Source organism: Mus caroli, unplaced genomic scaffold, assembly GCF_978045245.1.
Source record: "Mus caroli unplaced genomic scaffold, Mus_caroli_1 scaffold_4, whole genome shotgun sequence".
Classification (NCBI taxonomy): Eukaryota; Metazoa; Chordata; class Mammalia; order Rodentia; family Muridae; genus Mus; species Mus caroli.
In genome coordinates this window covers 47,961,081-47,982,561 of record NW_028227259.1, presented here as the reverse complement: position 1 = coordinate 47,982,561, position 21,481 = coordinate 47,961,081, and the positions used below count along the sequence as shown (strand labels likewise).

Below are 21,481 nucleotides of genomic sequence, written 5' to 3'. Positions count from 1 at the left end.
TGTTACCCTGATGTGCAGCTACCCGAGAAGAGAACCTGAACTCAGAACTCTCCTTCCCTACCCTTTTCCTTCCCCAGTCAAGCTGGTGCCAGGCATTACTTAGGGGAGGTTTGTTATGCTCTGTCCAGCTGATCAAATTCCAAGGGGTGGCCCTGTTTTCTCATGTTTAGCCAGTTTCAACTTCACTGCAATAACTGTGCCCATCCTTTCTAACTTTAAAAATAAAATCAGCCAAGCATTTTTCATAACGGCAATTTCTCTGGAAATTTCTCTTGCCCTGGCACATGGTTATTGCTAATTATTTCATTTTTAAACCTACCACTGGTGGAGCAAGGCTGTGTCAGGGTGGGGTTGGTCCAGTGCCCAACCTTTTGCTATGAGCCAATGAATTATTTGTGCTTCTGCCTCCAAACAATGCATATTCATCTTTATGTCCTCAGGACCCAGCAGCACTCGAGGGCTAGTATAGTTCTCCCAAGACGTGGATAGTAAACCTAAAATAGTTGGATTTAGGAGAGAACAGAGCAGGGTCAACACAACGCACACCTGATGGTATTACATTAAGACTTGCTAAAGGACAGGGAGAATAGGGTACAGGGTTCAAGGTTTGGCTGTAGCAAGAACAGATCAAGCTGATGGTCTGCAAACAAGCTAATTGGCATACAGACTACATTGTTGCAGTCTCTCTGCTTCTAATTATATTCAAAATGTTCCCCCAGCAAGAAGTAAAAAAAACGAACTCACATCTGTTTGAGATCCCCAGGTGCAAGAAGGAGCTGGCAGAGTGATAATGAGCCAGCTTGTTTACTTTGCATTTTGTCACATGAACCCTTTGTGAGGAACAATGACTATGATACCTACTGTCTTCTGGGGGAGAAGCCAAGATGAGGGTGCTGACTGCCTTGGCTTGTCAGCCCTTGAAACGGGTCTCAGTTTCCAAGGGATAAAACCCCCATTCAGCTGTGAGAAGTAACAATCAGATCATAAACGGGGCATGGTCATGAGTCACGCTTTGGCTCAGATTCTGTAAACCGATTCCTCTTTAACAATGGCCGGAACAAGAGATCACAGGAACTGATGGCATTGCCTGATGTGAGACGCCTGGAAATTTCCACTACAGGGGGATGATGTCATGGGATTTGATACCAAATTTAGCCATTAAAGAAATTTAAGGATGAAAACTGTTGCGGCCGCCCCGTCTAGCTTCCTCTCTTTTCAGCTCGAACTGCCATCCTCAGTTGAACCGTTCGCGTTGTGGACTGCGGGTCGGCCGCAACAGAAAACTACATACAAGTGAGAAGTAGATTTGATGTGAAGAGACTAAAAATAAGTTCTTGGTTGACCTAGAGATGTGGAATACTGTCACAGCTTAACTACATAAATCAAAAGGTTGAGGTATACAGTACTACGCCAATGGATGAGCCTTCAAAGCATTTGGCTGAATGGAAAACTATAACCATAAAGGGCGTGCTCTTAATTTTGTATTTCCCTGGAATGCCACGAATCCTCAGATCTATAGAGACGGCTAGAAAATGAGAGAGAGAGAGAGAGAGAGAGAGAGAGAGAGAGAGAGAGAGAGAGAGAGAGAGAGAGAGAGAGAGAGGATATGAGGGGTTTTATTTGGGGGTGATGACTATGATTCTGGAAGTGACCAAGTTGTCCCTTTCATTTTATGTAGTTTTTCATTATATCTTTGCATGGGATCCCTATGGGGTGTGTGAATCTAAGTAGAGTTGCCTTCAGAGTCCAGAAGATGTTGGATTTCCTGGAACTGGAATTGCAGGTGGTGGGGAAGTTCCCAACATGGCACCTGAGTGCTGAACTAGAATCCTCTGCATATGCTTAATACTGACTATCATGAGAAAAGTAGTACACTGAAAAATTGTGGCTGTGCCACTCAGTGAATGTCAGCACCACGACGAGCTGGAGGCGAGGGTTCTGTGGGTCTTTTGTAGGATGGGCACAAGTCACTTTGCAGATGTCTGTGCCAAGGATGCAGTCCAAGTCTGAAGGGGAAGAGCAGGAACTCTAAACTGAGGAAGACCCTATTAAGCAGATCTGTATTATTAAAAAATATCAAGGTCATCAACAATGACCCAAGAGCTTTTGTGTGTAAAGGAAAGGAAAGAACTGCACAGCCTAGGTGTAACCTGGTCCCTGCATCAGGAGAAAATAGTAAAAAAAAACCCACGACCCCAGGGTTGAGGCCATGGCTCCAGTGGATATTGTGCTTAATACGGAAGCCTGGGGACAATTGGGATCTCCAGCAAATTGGAGCAAACACTACAGGTAAGAGAACAGAACTGTGGCAACATTAATTTCTTGAGTTTGATCATTGCACTGTATTTATTTAGCTTTTAGGAAACACAGACTGAAGTATTTATGGGTAAGTAACATCTGCACTTCATGCTCAAATCGTTCAGTAACAAACTTGTGTGTATGTGTGTGTGTCATTTAAAAATCCCTGTAGAATAGCCTGATTGGAAAGCCAAGGTCCCCCTTAACAACACAGCTGGGAGCCAGCAAGCACATGAAGAGGCACCTCCTAGATGGGACCCAGGAGGAGAGCATCCCCAGCATACAAAGACATCCCGAGGACAGTGCATTTCTCTCTCCAGCAGTACCAAGAAGCCTTCTGTTCTCATGAACATCCATGCGCGCTCTCTGCCCCATCCCTGCTGCACCTCACTACTAAGGTTGTAGTCTACCATGTCTGGATAGCTTTCCTAAGCACAAAATTTTCTACATGGGGCTTCCTCTTCTCTGCTTGATCTCTGGAATGCCTCTCCATGCAAATGAGGTATCCCTAGAACCTTAAACCTCAGCTAATGAGACATCCCCCTAAGGAGAATCTCTTCCCACTTTCCAAGGTTTATATAGCCCCCGATTCACCCCAATAAAATGCATGCACATGAGCTTAGTTGACTAAGTGAGCTGTTTTGGGTTTGCTTGTTTGTTTGTTTTTATTAAATTATTTCCTTTATTTACATTCCAATGTTGCCCCTCTTCCCAGTCCCCCCTCCCATAGTTCTTCACCCCCTCCTACCTCTGCTATGCCTCTGAGAGGGTGGTCCTCTGCCCACCTCCACTCCCCTATCCACCCACCCCAACCACTCCCCCAGGATCTCCCTTCCCTTGGGCATCAAGTCTCTACAGGATTAGGCACATCCTCTATCATTGAGGCCAGACAAGGCAGTCCTCTGCTACATATGTGCCTGGTGCCACAGAGAAGCCCACATGATCTTTGGTTGGTGGCTTAGTCTCTGGGGGCTCCCAGGGGACTGGGTTAGTTGATACTGTTGTTTTTCCTATAGGGTTGCCCTCCCCTTCAGCAAGAGAGCTGTTTTTCAAAAGAGCTGTAACACTGAAGAGCTATAACTCTGAAATACTTGGAGACCTCCTTCCCTGCAGCATTCACTGCCAGATGAGGATCCTGCTGATCCACCTGTTCCTGCCATCGCTTTCATTTTGTCCTCTGCCTGATGTACTTTGGACCTTGGACACTTCAGGAAAGAGGTGAACCTTGGAACTCAGCTCTGCCCCATCTTTTCCCCACTTGGTGTGCAGCAGTGTCTTGACATCCCGAGGAAAGAAATGGAAAAATGGAACCACACCTACCTGTTCAAGTCCCTAAACTTGAGAAAATTGTTGTGAAATGAGAAAAAGACACATGGTAGCCAATGTATATTCTTATCCAAGAGTTCAAGAGCAGAAGAAAGATAGCTTTTGTTGGACAGTCATTTGTCATTTTGATTACTATCCTGCTTCATTCCCCCACCTTGAAAAAAAAACTCTGGGGAAAAATAATTTCATATGTTTTTATATCAGCTTTATTAAGCCAAGAACTCAGCTGTAAATATCACAGACTATATAATCAATATATAATAGAGATGATGGTGGGAAGCTTCTCACATTGTTAAATTTCCAGATTTTCCCTTCCTAATTTTGCTAAATTTCCCTTCCTAAAATTTTGCTAAATTTCACATAAGACTTTCTCCCATGGTATTTATGAGAGATGCTCTTTCAGATTGAACCCGATTCTCTTTGGAATGTTTGAAACTTCCAAGAGGTTATAGATGCTTCTTTGATTCTTTCAAAAGCTATGGGTCCTTTCGCTAGAAACTCACAGAACCCTGCATTCCCACACACCAGAACACATGCACCTTGATGCAAGCCAATCCCACTTCTAGTCTTTGAAGCAGAACTCAGTTAACTCTGCCTCCTTTTCCATAAGGTGCTATGCACATGTCTGACGGCAGTGACCAGTCAAACACCAGACCAGTGCTAACTTTCCTCGAGGCCTGGCACTCTGCTTATGAATGAATCACCCTGCCCTCAAAGAATGGGGATTTTGGAAGGCAGAGACTCGTGCTTGCATGTTCAGTGCTGTGTGCTGTCTAGGTCAGTCTCACGCCTGTTGAATGGATATATGTCCTAAAACCCTCAAATATACTTACCACCTAAACTGTTTTCAGATTCTTCTATGTTTATGTTGATTTAAATTAAAAAAAAAAAAAGCCCCGGTCAACAGATTTTTGCATTCAATATAACATTTCCTCTTGTTTTCAATGAAGTATGGCTGTCCATTGCTTTCTCTTGGATCCCTTTCTTGTCAGATTCACTGTCTCATCTAGCCATCTACCAACTATTTGTCCATAGAAAATACAGATAATATTGAAGTCTGGCCTGGGCTAGGGATGGAGGGGTAGAGAGGAGTCAAAGGCATTTAGAACAGAGAAGACACCATGAAATCTTCCTGAAGTCTGGTAAAACTCCACTGCTAAAGACACACCACAGTCTATGTTTTTAGGAGATAGAGAAATCAAGCTGAGATTGTACTGACAGCTTCCTGCCTCACAGATGCTACCTGTGGTGGTTTGACTGAGATTGTCCTCCACAGGCTTGACTGTTTGAATACTGAGTTCCCAGTTAGTAGCAGTGTTTGGGAGTGTGTAGGAGATGTGGCCTAGCTGGAGGAAGTACTTCACTGGGGCTGCCTTTGAGGTTTCAAAGCCCCGTGCTGTTTCTAATTTGCTCTGTCTGCTTTGTTTTATCACAGGAGTAGAAAAGTGACTCATATACTCCCATAGTGCTGGAAGGTGCTTTAAAGTTGCTGTGAGTGAGCTGTTGTCTTACCCAGCATGCAGCACTACCAAGAGGCTAGTCAAAATGCTCCCACTGGTATAACAGTGACAAGTCTGTGTTTTCAGGGATAACCAATCACTCAGTTCTTAATTTGAAGTCCACTTTGCTGGAGGGAATGTTATCTGGTACTGCTAATCTACTCAAAAGACCATGGCTCATGATATCAAAAGTCCTAGTGGGGAAAAGATTAATTCTTTAGATGTGCTGTGGCTATCAAATTACTTTCTAAAGAACCAAGTTTATACTGAAAGATTATAGATGCTGTCAACTTTGATCAGAGAAGTTTCACTATGCAATGAGCATCAGTCAGTGGCTACAAATTCTCATAGTTGGCCAATGTGATGAGAATAAATAAATGACAGCTTATAGCTGAATATTTTATCACTTGTATCGTGTGTATCAAGACACAGGGAAGCTCACAGTACAAGGGAATCCACTTACTGGCTTGCATGGCTCACTCAGCCTGTTTTTTAATACAACACAAGATCACCTGCCTGGGGAGGGGATACCATCATTCGCAGTTGGCTGGACCCTCCTACACTAATCTTTAATCATGAGAATGTCTCACAGACCTGCCTATGAGCTGATCTGATGAGAGCACTTTCTCAGTTGAAGGTGTCTCTTCCCAGCTGACCCTGTCTTATGTCAAGCTGACATACAAAACAAAGTAAACAAAAATTAACCAGCACAAAGGAGAAGGAAAAATGTAAGAGTTAGAGAAAGGGTAAAGGGGAGTGTGGAATGGATGGGTAGGAATGGGCGGTGATTACTATACAAGATCTGTCTAAGACAGAACCTGCCAACATCCTGTCATGGAGGGAGAGGAGCCCATGAAGCCCTCCCTGCTGCCCGAGGATTTATACGCAGTTAATGCATGTCGAGGGAGGGAAAGATGTTTGCTTCAGTGGCATAGTCATTGGTAAGGTTCCCAAACTCCTGCAAAAATTCCTCCACTCTTTTATGAACAACCCTAGTGTAATTCACCAAGTCATCAAAAGACGAAAGAAATCATGTCAAAACATTAGTCATATTAGTTGGGTAGAGGAAGTGGGTCTGTGGATGTAGGAAGGGGTATAAGAGAGTGTAACCAGGAGTGAATATAATCAAAATGCATCATATAAATGTGAAAATATCATAACAGGCTCCAGTACATGTAACTAATATTTGCTAATAAAAATCATTTGGGAACAATCAAATTATAAATAATAAAACAAAGCAACAACCATACAGAGTGGCCATGTATAGACTTCCTGAAATCATAAGGTAAGGTGTGGTTTTTTTTTTTTTTTTTTTTTTTAAAGAGGTAGGTAGTTTGAGAGATAGATAACCTATGCCTAGCCCAAAGATAAGATATTACAAATACGGTCATCCCAGCTAGGTAGAATCATTGAAAAAAGATGAATGGATATAGTTACTAGTAAAACTTCTCCAGAAAAATAAAGACAATAGTGTGTATATGTGTGTATGTGTGCGCACAGTCAAACTGCCATATGTACAGTTCAGCAATAATGCATTTAGCCAGCCATAGATTGTAAATGGATGTGAGTCTGCCAATGATTGTGTCTGTACTGAACACATACATATTTCCCCTTCATCTTCATCCCCTAAGGAACACAGCATGACAAATGTTTACAGGGCGGTTACATTTATTAAGTATTCTAAGTTACCTGGAGAAAATGGCAAATGGATGGACCTGGAGGGTATCATCCTGAGTGAGGTAACACAATCACAAAAGAACTCACATGATATGTACTCACTGATAAGTGGATATTAGCCCAGAAACTTAGAATACCCAAGATACAAGTTGCAAAACACATGAAACTCAAAAAGAATGAAGACCAAAGTGTGGTCACTTTGCCCCTTCTTAGAATTGGGAACAAAACACCCATGGAAGGAGTTACAGAGACAAAGTTTGGAGCTAAGACAAAAGGATGGACCATCTAGAGACTGCCGCACCTAGGGATCCATCCCATAATCAGCCTCCAAATGCAGACATTATTGCATATGCCAACAAGATTTTGCTGAAAGGACCCTGATATAGCTGTCTCTAGTGAGGCTATGCCAGTGCCTGGCAAACACAGAAGTGGATGCTCACAGTCAGCTATTGGATGGAACACAGAGCCCCCAATGGAGGAGCTAGAGAAAGTACCCAGGGAGCTAAAGGGGTCTGCAACCCTATTGGTGGACAACAATATGAACTAACCAGTACCCCTAGAGCTCGTGTCTCTAGTTGAATATGTATCAGAAGATGGCCTAGTCAGCCATCATTGGGAAGAGAGGCCCCTGGGTCTTGCAAACTTTATATGCCTCAGTACAGGGGAACACCAGGGCCAAGAGGTGGGAGTGGGTGGGTAGGGGAGTTGGTGGGGGGGCAGTATGGGGGACTTTTGGGATAGAATTTGAAATGTAAATGAAGAAATACCTAATTTAAAAAATTAGATATTTTCCAAAAAAAAATGTAAAGTATATGCAAATATATGAGGTTATATGTGACCATCATGCCATTTCATATAGGCTATGTGACAGAAGACATTTGGATGTCTGAGAGAGGTCTCGACTGATTGATTCTTAGGAATGGGTTCATATGATTGTGGAGGATGATATGTCTGAGCTCTGCAGGGTTTGCTGCTGAAACCGGATAGGTCAGGAGATACATGTGAGGGATCCAAGGAAACGGCAACTGGATCGTGGGAGTTTGTCCCTGGGCAGGCTGGGAGCTAGCTGTCAGAGAACCAAGGAAACAGCACAGATCTTGGTAGCTGTCTCCTGATAGTAAGAACTCCACTTGGGGGTTAAATATACTACCTTATGTTCTTTGTTCTATATAAATAATTGAGTAACTCGGGCACTTCTTCCATCGCCCCCCCCCACACACACACACACACACTAATGAAGGAGTCTGCATCCTCAAATGATTCCGACCTTATTATTGTATCATTTGCATTATGATATTTTTTGCAGCTTCCAAGACTACCGTGGGAAGAATGACCCTACAAAGGAAGGTTTGGTCTCCCATGATTTGGGAGCGAAAAGAGGTCATCTTACCCCCATGAATGTAACATCCACTTCATAAGTATTTATAAACCTTCAGGGCTTGACCCATTGGACTTCTCCCTCCTTTGGGATAGTATACTTCATTCTCTGTTTGGAGTATACATATCAGTGTGCTTTGCCAAATAAATGCCTGCTTAAATTGCCTGTACCTCTTTCTTGAATCCTTTGCTTGAAGAAGACAAGAACTGAGAAGAACCATTCACCTGGTAACATCAGTGGCTGAATGGAGACTCAGAGATCCATTCCAAACAGAGAATTCTCTCCAAAAGGGGAGGTCAGGTTTTGTTTTTTGTTTTTCCCACTTAAGGCATTCAATTGGTTGAACAAGGTTCTCGAACTTGTAAAAGGTTAGATGCGAATGTTAACTTTATCAAAAAGTGTCTTCAAAGAAGCATCTAAAATTTTGACTGTTATGGCCTATGTGAGTTAACAGATTAGATTAACTCTTGCAAGCTGCCTAGAAAATGTCACTCAAAACAGGTCCACGAAGGCCACATTCTCATCCCATGCCTGGCCTCCCTGGAACTTCATTCCTGTGTTTTCTCTCATTACTGGTTCATCTTGGGATCCTTTACCAACTTTGCATCTCTCACCGCTGGAAAAAGTGTACTCATCTTTCACAGTTCAGATCAAATGTTAGCTCAGAGAAACTTCAATACTGCACCCCATCCAGAAGACTTCCTTCCTTCCTGTCCCTCTATGCTGGGCTATTTTATATTCTTACATTGCCTCCCTTGTATACCAAACTGCAAATCAACAGCATGGGTTTAAAAGTATAATAGAATCCCCTGAAGGTGGCAGTTGTTGGAGGGAACCACTGACCCAAGGAGGAACAAGGGGAAGACATTAGAATTATGAGAACTTAGAAGCTCAAAAATGGGTTCCATGAAGCTGAAAGACTTCTAGAAATGGCTACCGTTGGTCAGGTTCTGGTTTGCCCAGCCTTGCTGGATGGGCCACATGAACCAGAGACCCTGACCTAGAAAGAATGGGCATCAACTGTTTGCTGTTGACCACACTTTACAGCTGTCACAAGTAACTAGAGGTGGGAAATTGTAAAGATATTTTGCTTTGCTTTGTTAGTATGGATATACACTTTGTTAGTATGGATATGTATATTCTGCATTTTCTTCTGTCTTTGCCTAGCTTCTACCATAATTGAAGTAAAAGCTTATATTATTTAAAAATAATATAAATTCTGGTACCGGACTTACTAAATTTCATCCCTCACCTCACCCACACTATATAATGTGTCTGTACCTTGGTTTTTCTATCTGTCAAGTGAAGCTAGAATGGTGCTGGCTACTTGGAAATATCAAGAGGATCTAGCCAGCTAACGGGTGGAATAGTGCTCTGGGCTATTCCCAGAGTGCTTGCTTAGTGTAGGCAAAGTATCATCAGCATCATCAGGACCCCTGCCCCTCCCTCCCGCCCCCCAAAAAAGATTAAGCAAAGAAGTCAGTGTCCAACACATGGTGGCCGCATATTCTGTTCTTTGATGCTTGATTTCTGTGTCATGTGAATACATTATTACTTTTCAAGGGCAGAGACACGATCATCACGGTTTTCTTTGCACACCTCCAATACTATAGAGAACAGAGCAAGGTTCTACAGAATCTTAATGGAGTATATATAACTTATTTGCAGAGAGCCGTGCTTGCGGCACCACCTGCAGCACCGCTGGAACAACAGATCATGCAATGTTGTTATTACACCCACTTTTGACAGACGAGGGAACCGAGAATGAGTGAGTGAGTTGTCCAGTGTCAGACACAGCTGACAAGTTCAGGAGTCTCCAGTTCATCTCCAAGGGCATCAAAAGGAAGCACAAGTACCCGGGTCATCAGGAGAGTTTTTTCCTTTCTGGCCCAACCACCCATTTAGTCCCTCCATAGCCGCCTTTTTACTACCAAGAATGGGGACACTGTGGAATGAGAAAGCTGGAAAATGCAAACCTGTTTCCCATTGACGTCACAAGGTGTACGCAGGAGTCAGTTATCAGTATAAGATGTCCTCCGGGGTGACTGTGGCCTCTTCCATTTTAGTCTTGATTTCTGGAAGAGGAATTTGACTGAGTGCCACCACAACCAAGTTTGCTGCGTGGGCTGAGGCGCTCGCCACGCAGATCCAAAATGATTCTTCATACTGTTCTTCCACCACTACAAACTGAAAGAGCCTTTCCTGGAAGTTGGCGATCCTTTCTGTCAGGTCGTGAAATTTCACCGCAGCCATGAAGCTGACGATGGCTAGTGCCACGACTCCACCTGAAACCCAAAACAGCACCTTTATTTACTACACGTCTTTGCAGGTATAAGGTGGCACTTCTATGCCATGTGAAAGAAGATCTTTTTGTTTGTTTGTTTGCTTTGTCTTTTTTTTTTTTTTTTTTTTTTTTTTTGAGACAGGGATTATCTGTGTAGCCCTGACTGTCCTGGAACTCACTCTGTAGACCAGACTGGCCTCGAACTCAGAAATCCTCCTGCCTCTGCCTCCCAAGTGCTGGGATTAAAGGTGTGCGCCACCACTGCCCGGCGATTGGGTTTTAAGAACTGATAGAGCATCACAAATTTGAATTCGCGATTAAAAGCAGTGGATGATCTATACAGTGTGAAAGGCAAGAGTGAGGGTTTTCTGAGAAAAGGAATGCTGTCTCTCACCCCCTCTTATCCAGCAGTATCCCCATTAGAAGACTGCTCTCTAGGCACCTGTACCTCTGTGTAGATGGTGAGCGCCGGGTAGGAAGAGTCTGCAGGGTGAGGTTCACACTCTGGCTGCACTGTTCTCAGGAAGGTGGGAAGTAGCAAGGGATCTCGGAAATTCCATTTATCTCTCTAGCAACTGAGGAAAACTTTGAAGTTGTTGGGTAGGTCTCCCCCACCATTTTGATTTAAATTGATAACCAAAAAAGACATGTTGGATTGAGTCTGGTAGTGTATGTCTGTCATGTCAAGGCTTGTGACGCTAAGACAGTCTGAGAACAGTTGACCTATAAAAAAAGAATCCGATAGGGAAAAAACAGAGGCCGGGCAAAGTGGTATCCCAGTACTTGGGAGGCAGAGAGAGGTGGATCTCTCTGTCTCTGTCTCTGTCTCTGTCTCTGTCTCTCTGTCTCTCTGTCTCTGTCTCTCTCTGTCTCTCTGTCTCTCTGTATCTCTGAGTTTGAGAGTAGCTTGGTCTATAGAGAGAGTTCCAGGCCATCCAGGTGGTGAGACCCTGTCTTGAAAAAAAAAATAACAAAACAAAAACTCATTTTTAGCTGTGTGTTTAGGCTCACACCTGTATGTTAGCACTTGGGAGACTGAAACATGAGTGTGGCCTTGAATTGGCAGTGATGGTGGGATACAGCTTAAGACCTTATCTTTAAAAAAAATCACAGTATAACCAGACATATTTTTTGTGTTTATAAAAGATTGTTACATAGTCACTAAAGAAAACTTGAACAACAGAGACAACTATAAGCGTGAGAAATTCAAACTTTGTTTCACCTTGAAGGCCAGACATACTTTGTACACATTAGTATATTTCTTTACATTTCATTCTTTTTAATACAATTTAAAGTTCTCTTAATTAAAATTTAAATTTGGTTTCTTTTTCCCTTCACAGGAACATTTTCCCCTTTTGTTAAACATCCCATAAAGGCATGACTTTAAAAACATGTACACTCTTTTATTCTTGAGCCTTACCTACTTCTTTGAAGGATGGCCTAGCTTCTAGGACTCTAGATAATATGAACGGCTGCAGGAAAGCCTGAATCCTATGTGTCTCTGTATTCTCTTCCTTCTGTGTTCTCTCTATAAGCAAGGAAACTCTGGAATTCCATCCCCATTTATCTCCCTAGCAGTTGAAGAAAACTTTGAATCCCTATATGGAATTCTTCAGTAAAAGAATCTAAAAACATAAAAGTCTATCTACATCTCTTTTTGACAATATGTTTCCTCTGATCACGGATTTGTTACGATCTCACCAGTGGAATTAGGGCAGTGGTGCTCAGCCTCCCTAACACTGTGACCTGTTAATACAGTTCCTCATGCTATGATGACCTCCAACCGTAACATTATTTTGTTGCTACTTCATAACTGTACTTTTGTAATTGTCATGAATCATGTAAGTACATGATAAGCAGGATATCTAAACTATGACCCCCAACGGGGTTTCAAGCCAAGGGTTGAGAACTGCTGAGGAAGGACGTGTATGGAAATAAGTATTTACTTAGTGAGTAGACTACTGTCTATGATGAGAGTCTGCACAGGTAAAAGACACCTGCAAAACTGATGACTTTTGTGCACAAAGGCAGATACAGAACAGCTGATGCACTGTAATATATATGTTACCAAACCAGCACCCGTGTTTATACTACTTTATGGTCCTCTTATACAAAGCAAAGGAAGGGAGAGGTTATTGCCACAGTAGAACCTTGACCATCCAATATGGGCTTTTGAGAGAGTTCTGTTTTCATGGGCTTTTGTTATTTTCATTATAGATGATTTACTAAGTACATAATTAAAGGTAAATTCTGTGCTAATTATTATTAATAAATTATTAGCTAATCAATATGAACACATACTGATACATTGCCTCTTTCGGCAAAGAAAACATTCATTTCCACCAAGGTTATGGACCCAGAGAGGTGCATGGGAAGGGGTGGAGCATAAATATTTTAATTTCTTCATACTTTACACCCAACTACTTATGTTTCAGTGCTTGATGGCCTTGGAGGCCATTGAGGTGGACCCTTCCCTGGTCATCATCAGTTTGGGACTTCCCCCCTCCTGGTTGTCTTTGCACCTCTGTCTTCTGTTTCCCTAGTAGCACTGGAAATGGAAATGTTGAGGAGTTATCCTGCCAGGCCTGCCAGTGATCCAATTAGGTGACCACCCTTCCATGTCCCTTAGGAAATCTGACTTCTGTGAGAATCTGCTACGGGGACGGAAGAAGTAATTGTCTCCTTAATTAGATCATTTTCCTACCTTTCCCCAAAGCCTTTTCTTTCTTATGCAGCCTGCCCACTGCTGAAAATGTAACTTTTTTCCCTCTTTTCACTATTTGGATACTGACCACTGCCAAAGGCCTGAGCATTCTTGCCAGGATACCTTGGGCTATCTCAGTCATTCTCTGAAGGTCCGCCTTTGACCACACAACTTACTAACCTCCATGGCTGAAGCTTCTTGCTTTCTTTTCTTTTTTTTTTTAAATTGGGTATTTTCTTCATTTACATTTCCAGTGTTATCCCAACTTCTGAGACATATGCAGCTAGAGACATGAGCTCCTTTCCCTTTTCCATCTCCAGCCTCCTGGCAGCTGGCAAGGTTTACAGCTTGTCTGCTCTCTCATTTTTTCTCTTCCAGACCGCAATAAAAGTGCCCTTTAGCTTCCTTTTGAGTCTGTTTATAAATTCTTTCATCAACAAGACCAAGAACCCCCAAAAGGAACCCCCAGATTCCCTGGCTAACACTTGGGAGCCCAGCCTGATGGTTTGGACACTAGTTTTTCTCTCTTGGGGACTTCTTACCTGCGAGGACATTCCAAAGGCAGATGCCACCAGGGCCATTGACTGCTCTGTAGGGGACCTGAATGATGTTGAGAATAGCAAAACCCATGCTGACCAGAGCCAGGGCCAAGGCCAGGAAGAGGAGCAAGAGAATCGTGACATGGAGGCCTGCATTGAGCTCCTTCACCAGATGCGGGAAGACTGCGAAGAGAAATGATATTTCAAGGTCAGAGTGTGGCTCCTTTCACAAATGCCAGAACTTGCATAGCCCAAGGTAAGCAAGTAGAGGGTGAGAGCAAGACACAAGAATGCTCGGTTTTCAAAAGCCAAGAGACTTCCTGACACGGGTCCTCAGACCCTAGGGCTGCCACTTGTTAACTGGCCAGCAATCTTCTCTGTCTTGGAGTGGACACAAAATCTGAATGTGCCTCACAGTTGACATTACAGTGACCCTGCAATTCTGGGATCTGATGTCGACTGCTGCACTTCTCATAAGCCCAAGGCATTGGCTTGGCAGAGTAAATGTTATTGTACCAAGTATCAAGAACACATAATACTCTTGTTGTGTACTACTTCATGAAAATATTGATTTTTCCATATGAATGTGGTAGGAAGGGTTAGTGAAATACTCATTTGTGTTTTGTTTCTCTATGCTTGCCTTTGGTGCTAGTAGAAAAATTGACATGATGTACTAAGAGTATTTCAAAGACTGCCCAGGACAATCTGTTCTCTGAAATGGCATCTGTAGGTATCACTGTCATGAGTCTTTACTCTCTAACTTGGGAAAGGCATGTGGCCTCTCAGAGCCTCCTGTCATTGCCAGTACAGCGGACATCTAGCCATGGTTGTGTGGGATACGCGTCATTGCCTTTTGCTGACCACAGTTAGGGGTTGAGTGAGCTCGTTAGGGTCATCACTTCATTCAGTGTTTGTGATAAGGCATCTGGTGAAGGTTCTCAGCTCGCCTCACCCACATGCTTGGAGATATGAAGTTCATTGTCTTTGGACAAGGCAACCCTGAACCCTACATAGAATTACAGGCCTGTGCATGATGTGGTATCAAGAGTTTAAGGTGAGTTGTTAGTGATTCTATATGGGAAATTTAAGAGGATGAATACTAAAGAATCCCTGAGCACACGCCAAGGTTGGAATCCCTCAAGCCTGAGAACCAGAGTCTATTTTGACCATTTTAGACAGGGTCTCATCATATAGCTCTTGCTGGCCTGGAATTGGCTGTGTAGACCACACTGGCCTTGAACTCACGAAGATTCACCTGCGTCTGCCTCCTGAGTGCTGGAATTAAAGCATGTACCACTACACTGGGCAGGAGTGAGAGATCTAGTTCTCATCCCTGTACTGAGTCCTTCCCATTCATCTGTTTCCAGGCACCACCCACATTTACATCCTAGGTTCTGAATCAACTTTCTTTCCATTTGTCATTATCTCTGCACCGTCATCCCCATGACTTTGGAAACTCTGACCAGGAAGATGGGCTCCTTTCCAAGGAGTTTGTCTTTCTCAGGCATGTTACTCCCTTTGTTTCCATTCCAACTCCCTCCTCTTGGAGACCCAACACCCACTTTTCAAACCCTGAGCCTCTTCTTAGTCCAGATATAGTAGCTTATACCTAGTTGCCTGTCTCATCCTCCCCTTTTCTTGATCATGAGATCCTGAAGACACACGACTAGCACAGCAACCCTCACTAAATCCTGAAAATCCAAATCAGTCACTCACATGATTGGCAAAGTTCAAAACTACTCATTGATGGTGGTATAGGAGAAAGGCACACTGGAATCTTGTAGGGATCCTTATTCCTACCTCCCCATTAAAAAGCAACTTAATCAGAGGCAACATCAGGGCAACTTCATTGGTAGTTATTGTTCAGACCAATGCATTCAGTTGAGTATATAAACTGGCTATTCATAACAATAGCAGAAATTTGAAGATAGATTAATTCCTTCAATCAGCAAATTGGCTGAATATATTTATATCGCAATGCAGATTTTAGAAAGAGTCAGCCATGGCACATGATAATACTAACCTATATTTGGAGTTGATAAAATGAGAAATTGAGAACTATATTATGATGATGGAGAAGAGGAAACTTGGGGTACAAAGAGTACTGTGAGTAAGGAGGTAAAGAGAACCCAGGCCAAGCCCCCTGTTGAAGTCTTAATTTTGCGTACAGTCTATTGGTATGTGGTAAATCTTTCTAACTCTCATGCTCATATGTGGTTCTTCTAGCTCAGGACCCCCCATGGCTTTGATTACCTTTTATCACCACTTAGAAATTCAGGTGTTGCATTGAAACTCCCAAAGAGTAGCTTGGAATCCATAGCTATGAGTACAGCTGATCCATGGCTCCACTGATAATCAGGTATAAGCTCTGTGCAGGCATGTCATACACATTCCTTCTTTTGCCTCTCTTTCCCTCTCTGACTCTGTTTCTGTCTCCCCCCTCCTTCCTCTCTCTCTCTCTCTCTCTCTCTCTCTCTCTCTCTCTCTCTCTCTCTCTCTTCCTGTATGTGTGTTCGCATGAGTATGTGCTCATGCATGTGGAGGTCAAAGGTCAGCCTCAGGTTGCCTCTCAGATGCTCTCCACCTTGTTTTTTGAGAGTCTGTCCCTGGGACCCAGGGTTCTCCTATTTAGTCCAGGCTTGCTGGCAAACAAGCCTTACTGACCCTCCCATCTGTAGGACCCCAGCACTAAGATTACAAAGAGGCATGCCACCATACCTGGCTTTTTACATGGACAGTGGGGACAGAACTGATCATGCCTGCATGAAGAGCACACTGCTGACTGAGGTCCTCAGGTCACCCTCTCGAATTCTTACAGATGAGAAAACTGAGGCCCAAATGAGTTAAATAGTTTAGCCAAGACCAACACAGCCAGGAAGCAATGCCTTAACTATTCTGCTAAAGGGCTGGCAGGGGACAAATCAGAACCTTCGATAAATGAGAGTTTAAAAGTTTAATCACAATGCAGTTCAAATTCTAGAGGGCTCACTTTGAATTTAAATTCTTTTTTTTTTTCTTTTTTTACTTATGGAAGTGATACCTTGCTTGACTATCAGAACGGATTATCCTATCAACATCTAAAACTTAAATGGTTTGTTTCTTCCTGATTCTAGATACATATGATCGTTTGCTCTGGTGAGATAAATAAACAAGCAAGGAATTGGAAGTCTACCCAGGTTTGAGCACTTAGGGAGATGCTTCTGGAGTAAGCAATAGGGAGAGCTATAGATCTAAAACTGCAACATACTGTATGTTAGGCACCTTCACAGAAGTTCCTCCATGCCTTGGTTTCTCTGATTCACATCTTTTCCTTTAATAAAATATTATGATAAAATTAGGACAGAGGAAACGAACCACAGAGGTGGCTTCAGAGAGGAATGTGCTATGTCTCTAGTCACTAGAGTCTAGTTCAAGTATGTTTCATGACTCTTTTGCCACACAGCAGCCTTCTCTGGGCAAGCCCTTGTGAATGGCCAGGCACCATTCATTCCTCTCCTGGTGGTGCCTGGCTGTACCTACTGAACAGTATACCCAAAGGCGTGCAAATCATTAATTAATTTAATGTTTGTTGCTTTCTTTCTTCTCTACTCAGACATTATTGATTTCAGATGTTCTAGATATAAAAAGGACCTTAGTGGTTGGTGGTGGCTATTTTCTTGGTTTTCCCATGACTAATGTGGGAGTTGAGTCTCTCAGATGGGTCTCCAGGTAAGGCAAGCAGTTGCATGTAAATGAGACTCAATAAAAACTTCCCTATTATAAGGTTTATAATGCGCTTGCACAAACTCTTTTCTGATGATTTGTGTACAGCCTTGAGAACAGGGATAGTTTTCTGTAGACCTTCAGAAAGTGGGAAATTCTGTTAAGGGTGGAAGATGCTAATATGCCCCATAACTACTTCGAGTTTAAATTGTACTGGACTTGAGAGCTGTGACCTTGAAAGAGAGGTAGTAAGACATACAATGACCTTAAACTACAGCATGCAAAGTGAGCTGATTACAGGAAGAAGCTGCCTTGGGCTTCCTGAGATCTTTCAAGCATGGCCTCTTCCAAGGTACTGGTGAATGAACACTTAATACCTCCTCTGGGATGACCAGAGAGTAGCTGAAAAGAGCACTCTCAAATACCGCCGAACTAGCTGAAAATGAAATACCTTCTATACATCTCGCACAGCTGTGATGCTTGAGACTAGACCACTCTAGGGGAAACAAGGATGTGGATATCTTCCTTAGAAGGAAGGCGCAGGAAAGAAAGAGACATTTGAATTTTCCCAAAGGGCAAACAGAAAGTACTCATTGTTACAGCTCCCACTAGAAGCGGTTTAATTTCTGGGAGCTGAGGGTGGCAGGGCTTTACCATTCAGGTACCAGTAGCACGTTAAAGGACCACAGACACGTGGCTGCCCTGCCATCCTCCCACATATTAAAGTTTTTAAGTGTCCAATAGACATACGAGGCAGCAGAGCACACAGATAAAGTACCATCGTTGTCCTGGTCTCCTTTAAACATATCCTTTTCTTTATTTGTTTGTGTCATTATTTTTCAACTTAGACTTTTGTGTGTGTGCTCATGTGTGTGTGTGTGTATACACATGCCATAAGCACATATATATACACACACACACACATATACATACATATGTATACATATATACATACAAATACATATGCATATACACACACACATATATACATATATATATATATATATATATATATAATGCACATGTGGGTGTGTGTATAATTTGCACATCTGTGTGTGCACTTTCAGAGACCAGAGGTAGACATTGGATGTCCTACTATATCAATCTTTGGCTTATTACTTAGAAACATGGTCTCTCACTGAAGTCAGAATCCATCTACCTCCATTCCCGACAGCTCTGGAGTCCCAGGCAAGCACTTGACCATGTTCGAGCCTCAGCTGTGGCAATGATAAAGCTATTTCCCCAACACTTAAGCTCCATTTTAATCACTGGGTGAATAGAAATATACTCAGATTTTTTCTCAATAAACATAATAAATGTGTACTTCCTTTCTGTATAGACATGAAGACCCTTTATATTTTGTAGTCAGGGGTTTGATGTTCTATTTTTATGTATTTAATGAGATATATGCCCTGGCCAGGTTTTTAAACATTGCCAAAGTTTTTGAGGTACAAAAAAAAAATCAAGAGATGGGTATGATTATGCCCATGTGCTAAGAAGCCATTGACTAACTATAGTTTTATTAAACTCTCCTCTTACTAGTGATCTACCTGCTTGATTCCAAGGGCTGCAGAATGTTGTTTTGTTTGTTTTGTTTTCTCTTTCCCAAGCCTTTTTTGGACTCCTGCCTTAGGGCTTCAAGGGACTACTCCGTTTACCTTCTGAGGAGCTCTGAACGCAGGCCAATGCTGCTGGCTGCTCACCTTTAAGTCATCAAGTGCTTTCCCCAGCCTCCCTGCCAGAAAACGTGTCAGCTTCTCCTCAATGCTCCCTGAGAAGTCCCTCCAATCTTCCTCAGGCTCTGAAGCTTTCAGACACATGGATGTGGGAGGAGTTACCATGCTTCCTGGAGGTTCCCTTCGGCAGGCTGTCTGCACCTGTACACTATTGCGGACAGGTTAAGATTACCAGAGTCACATGGCATGGGTCTGAGTGACTCCAGGTGAATTATGCAACTTTCCAAGACTCAATGTACTTTGCTGAAAAATGGGCATGTTCACCATGTTTCCCATGAAAGTGTGTTGTGAAGCTTCAATGAATCAGGCAATGTGCGGCTTCTAGTGGGATGCCTGACACATGAGCACGTGGTATTTTACTAGTTACTATTACTAGAAGTAAACTACACAATACACAAATTCCTATTTCTCATAGCATTTTTATCTCTTTTAGAAAAGAAAGTTCTCTTTGCATTGCTGTATAGGAGATACTGGCTGCCCCACAGACTTTGTAGTTATGTCTTACACAGGCAATACTCAAATCTCACGTTTAGACATAAGCACCCTGCCAAACAAAAAGTGCACACACATCAGTTTACACATCCCCAAATATACTCACTTGTAAATTGGGACTGGCGTCCCCCAAGTCCGCATTGCCGCACCTTGCATCCTCGGAAGAGCCCGTAGTAAATGTCCCCGATGAATTTGACCAGTTCTGGGTCTGTGGCATTGACCAAATCCACTCCAGTCTGACACAAGATTTTCCCACTCAACCAATGAGGCAGAGACAAAGCGACGATGATCAGAAGGAAGGATGAGAAACTGAGTAGAGATGCCAGCCCGTACCACACCTTTTTGAACCATCCAGGCATGCTAGTGAGTGCAAATCATCCCCCAGAGCTCTGGGCAACCCTTGGGCAAGTGGACATCTTTCAGACAGTCCATAATAGCCTGCTCCATACACGCTAGCTCATCCTCCCTCAGTGCCTGCCTCCTCAGCTTCTGTTTACCCCATGCACATCCCCAGCCTCTGCAGACAACCTTCCGCTTGCTTGATATAGCAGAGTGTGTTACCCAAGGAAGTAACCCTATATCTCCCAACAGACTAGGGTTTCAGCAGAGGCTTTAATTGTTCCTCCCTTCAAGTATTTAAGTAATCCTGCTGTGGACATCCTAATGACCAGAGAGTTACTATCAAGCAAAATCATGTAGAACTGTTGACAAAGAATGCTAAGTAGACTTTGAAAAACTGCGTGCTAGAAACAAAACAGAAACGGACCCATTAATGCTCACGTGTGTTAGCAACAATGTGTGGGATCAAATGTCGATCTCTTCCAGGCGTGCCCTGGCATTTCTTTCTCTAAAATGTCACTGCTGACAGTGTCCCTGGAGCTGTTACTAATACCGTGAACTGACCTCGGTTCATAAGACTTAAATTGACATGTATGAATGAAAACTGTAGGGATTTGTTGCTGGCTGAACTGTAACATGAAATCTATTGGTTGTGGCTGCAGGGCCATCCTCTCTCCTGATTCCATTTTTCCATGGCATCTGACACGGGTCAGACACTTTTATTTTTTTCTTTAATGGATTTCCCTATGCATCTCAGACCTTGAATTTGCAGTCCTCCTACCTCAGCTTCCTGGGTGTTGGGATTAGGGAGTGAGGCTCTTGTCCGGTTGAAAAGTTATCATCTAAAACTGAAGATCTATCTATCCATCTATGTAGGATCTATCTTTCTTTCTTTCTTTCTTTCTTTCTTTCTTTCTTTCTTTCTTTCTTTCTTTCTTTCTCTCTTTCTTTTTCTTCCTTCCTTCCTTTCTCTTTCTTTCTTTCTTTCTTTCTTTCTTTCTTTCTTTCTTTCTTTCTTTCTTTCTTTCTTTCTTTCTTTCTTCCTTCCTTCCTTCCTTTCTCTCTCTCTCTCTTTCTCTCTCTCTCTCTCTTTCTTTCTTTCTTTCTTTCTTTCTTTCTTTCTTTCATCTATCTATCTATCTATCTATCTATCTATCTATCTATCTATCTAGATCTTTGTGTATGTATGTATCTATATCTGTGTATGTACATATATCTATCATCTATGTATATCTGTGCATGTATATATCTATATCTATCATCTATCTTTCATCTATTTATATCTCTCTGTATCTATCTATCTATCTATCTATCTATCTATCTATCTATCTATCTATGTATCTGTGTGTATGTATGTACCTATATCTATCTCATTGGTGACTTTATACATGCATATAATGTTACTTTGATCATATTCTTCACCCCTTTCCCTTTCTTATTCCCTTCCCACTTCCTCTGGATCCCTTATTTCCAGCAAGCCCCTCTGTCTCTTTCTATAATCTGTAGA

At 42.6% G+C, this 21,481-nt stretch overlaps 1 protein-coding gene across 1 annotated transcript; it reads right to left on the bottom strand.

The window, feature by feature from the left end:
- Positions 1 to 10,187: 10,187 nt before the first annotated feature.
- Clrn2 (clarin 2) lies at positions 10,188 to 20,092 on the bottom strand. Its single transcript, XM_021161952.2, has 3 exons — positions 19,742 to 20,092; positions 13,709 to 13,888; positions 10,188 to 10,463 (listed from the first exon to the last, which is right to left on the bottom strand). Exons 1-3 carry the CDS (start codon positions 19,992 to 19,994, stop codon positions 10,198 to 10,200), a joined length of 699 nt encoding a protein of 232 aa, XP_021017611.1. The 5' UTR covers positions 19,995 to 20,092; the 3' UTR covers positions 10,188 to 10,197.
- Positions 20,093 to 21,481: the final 1,389 nt, after the last annotated feature.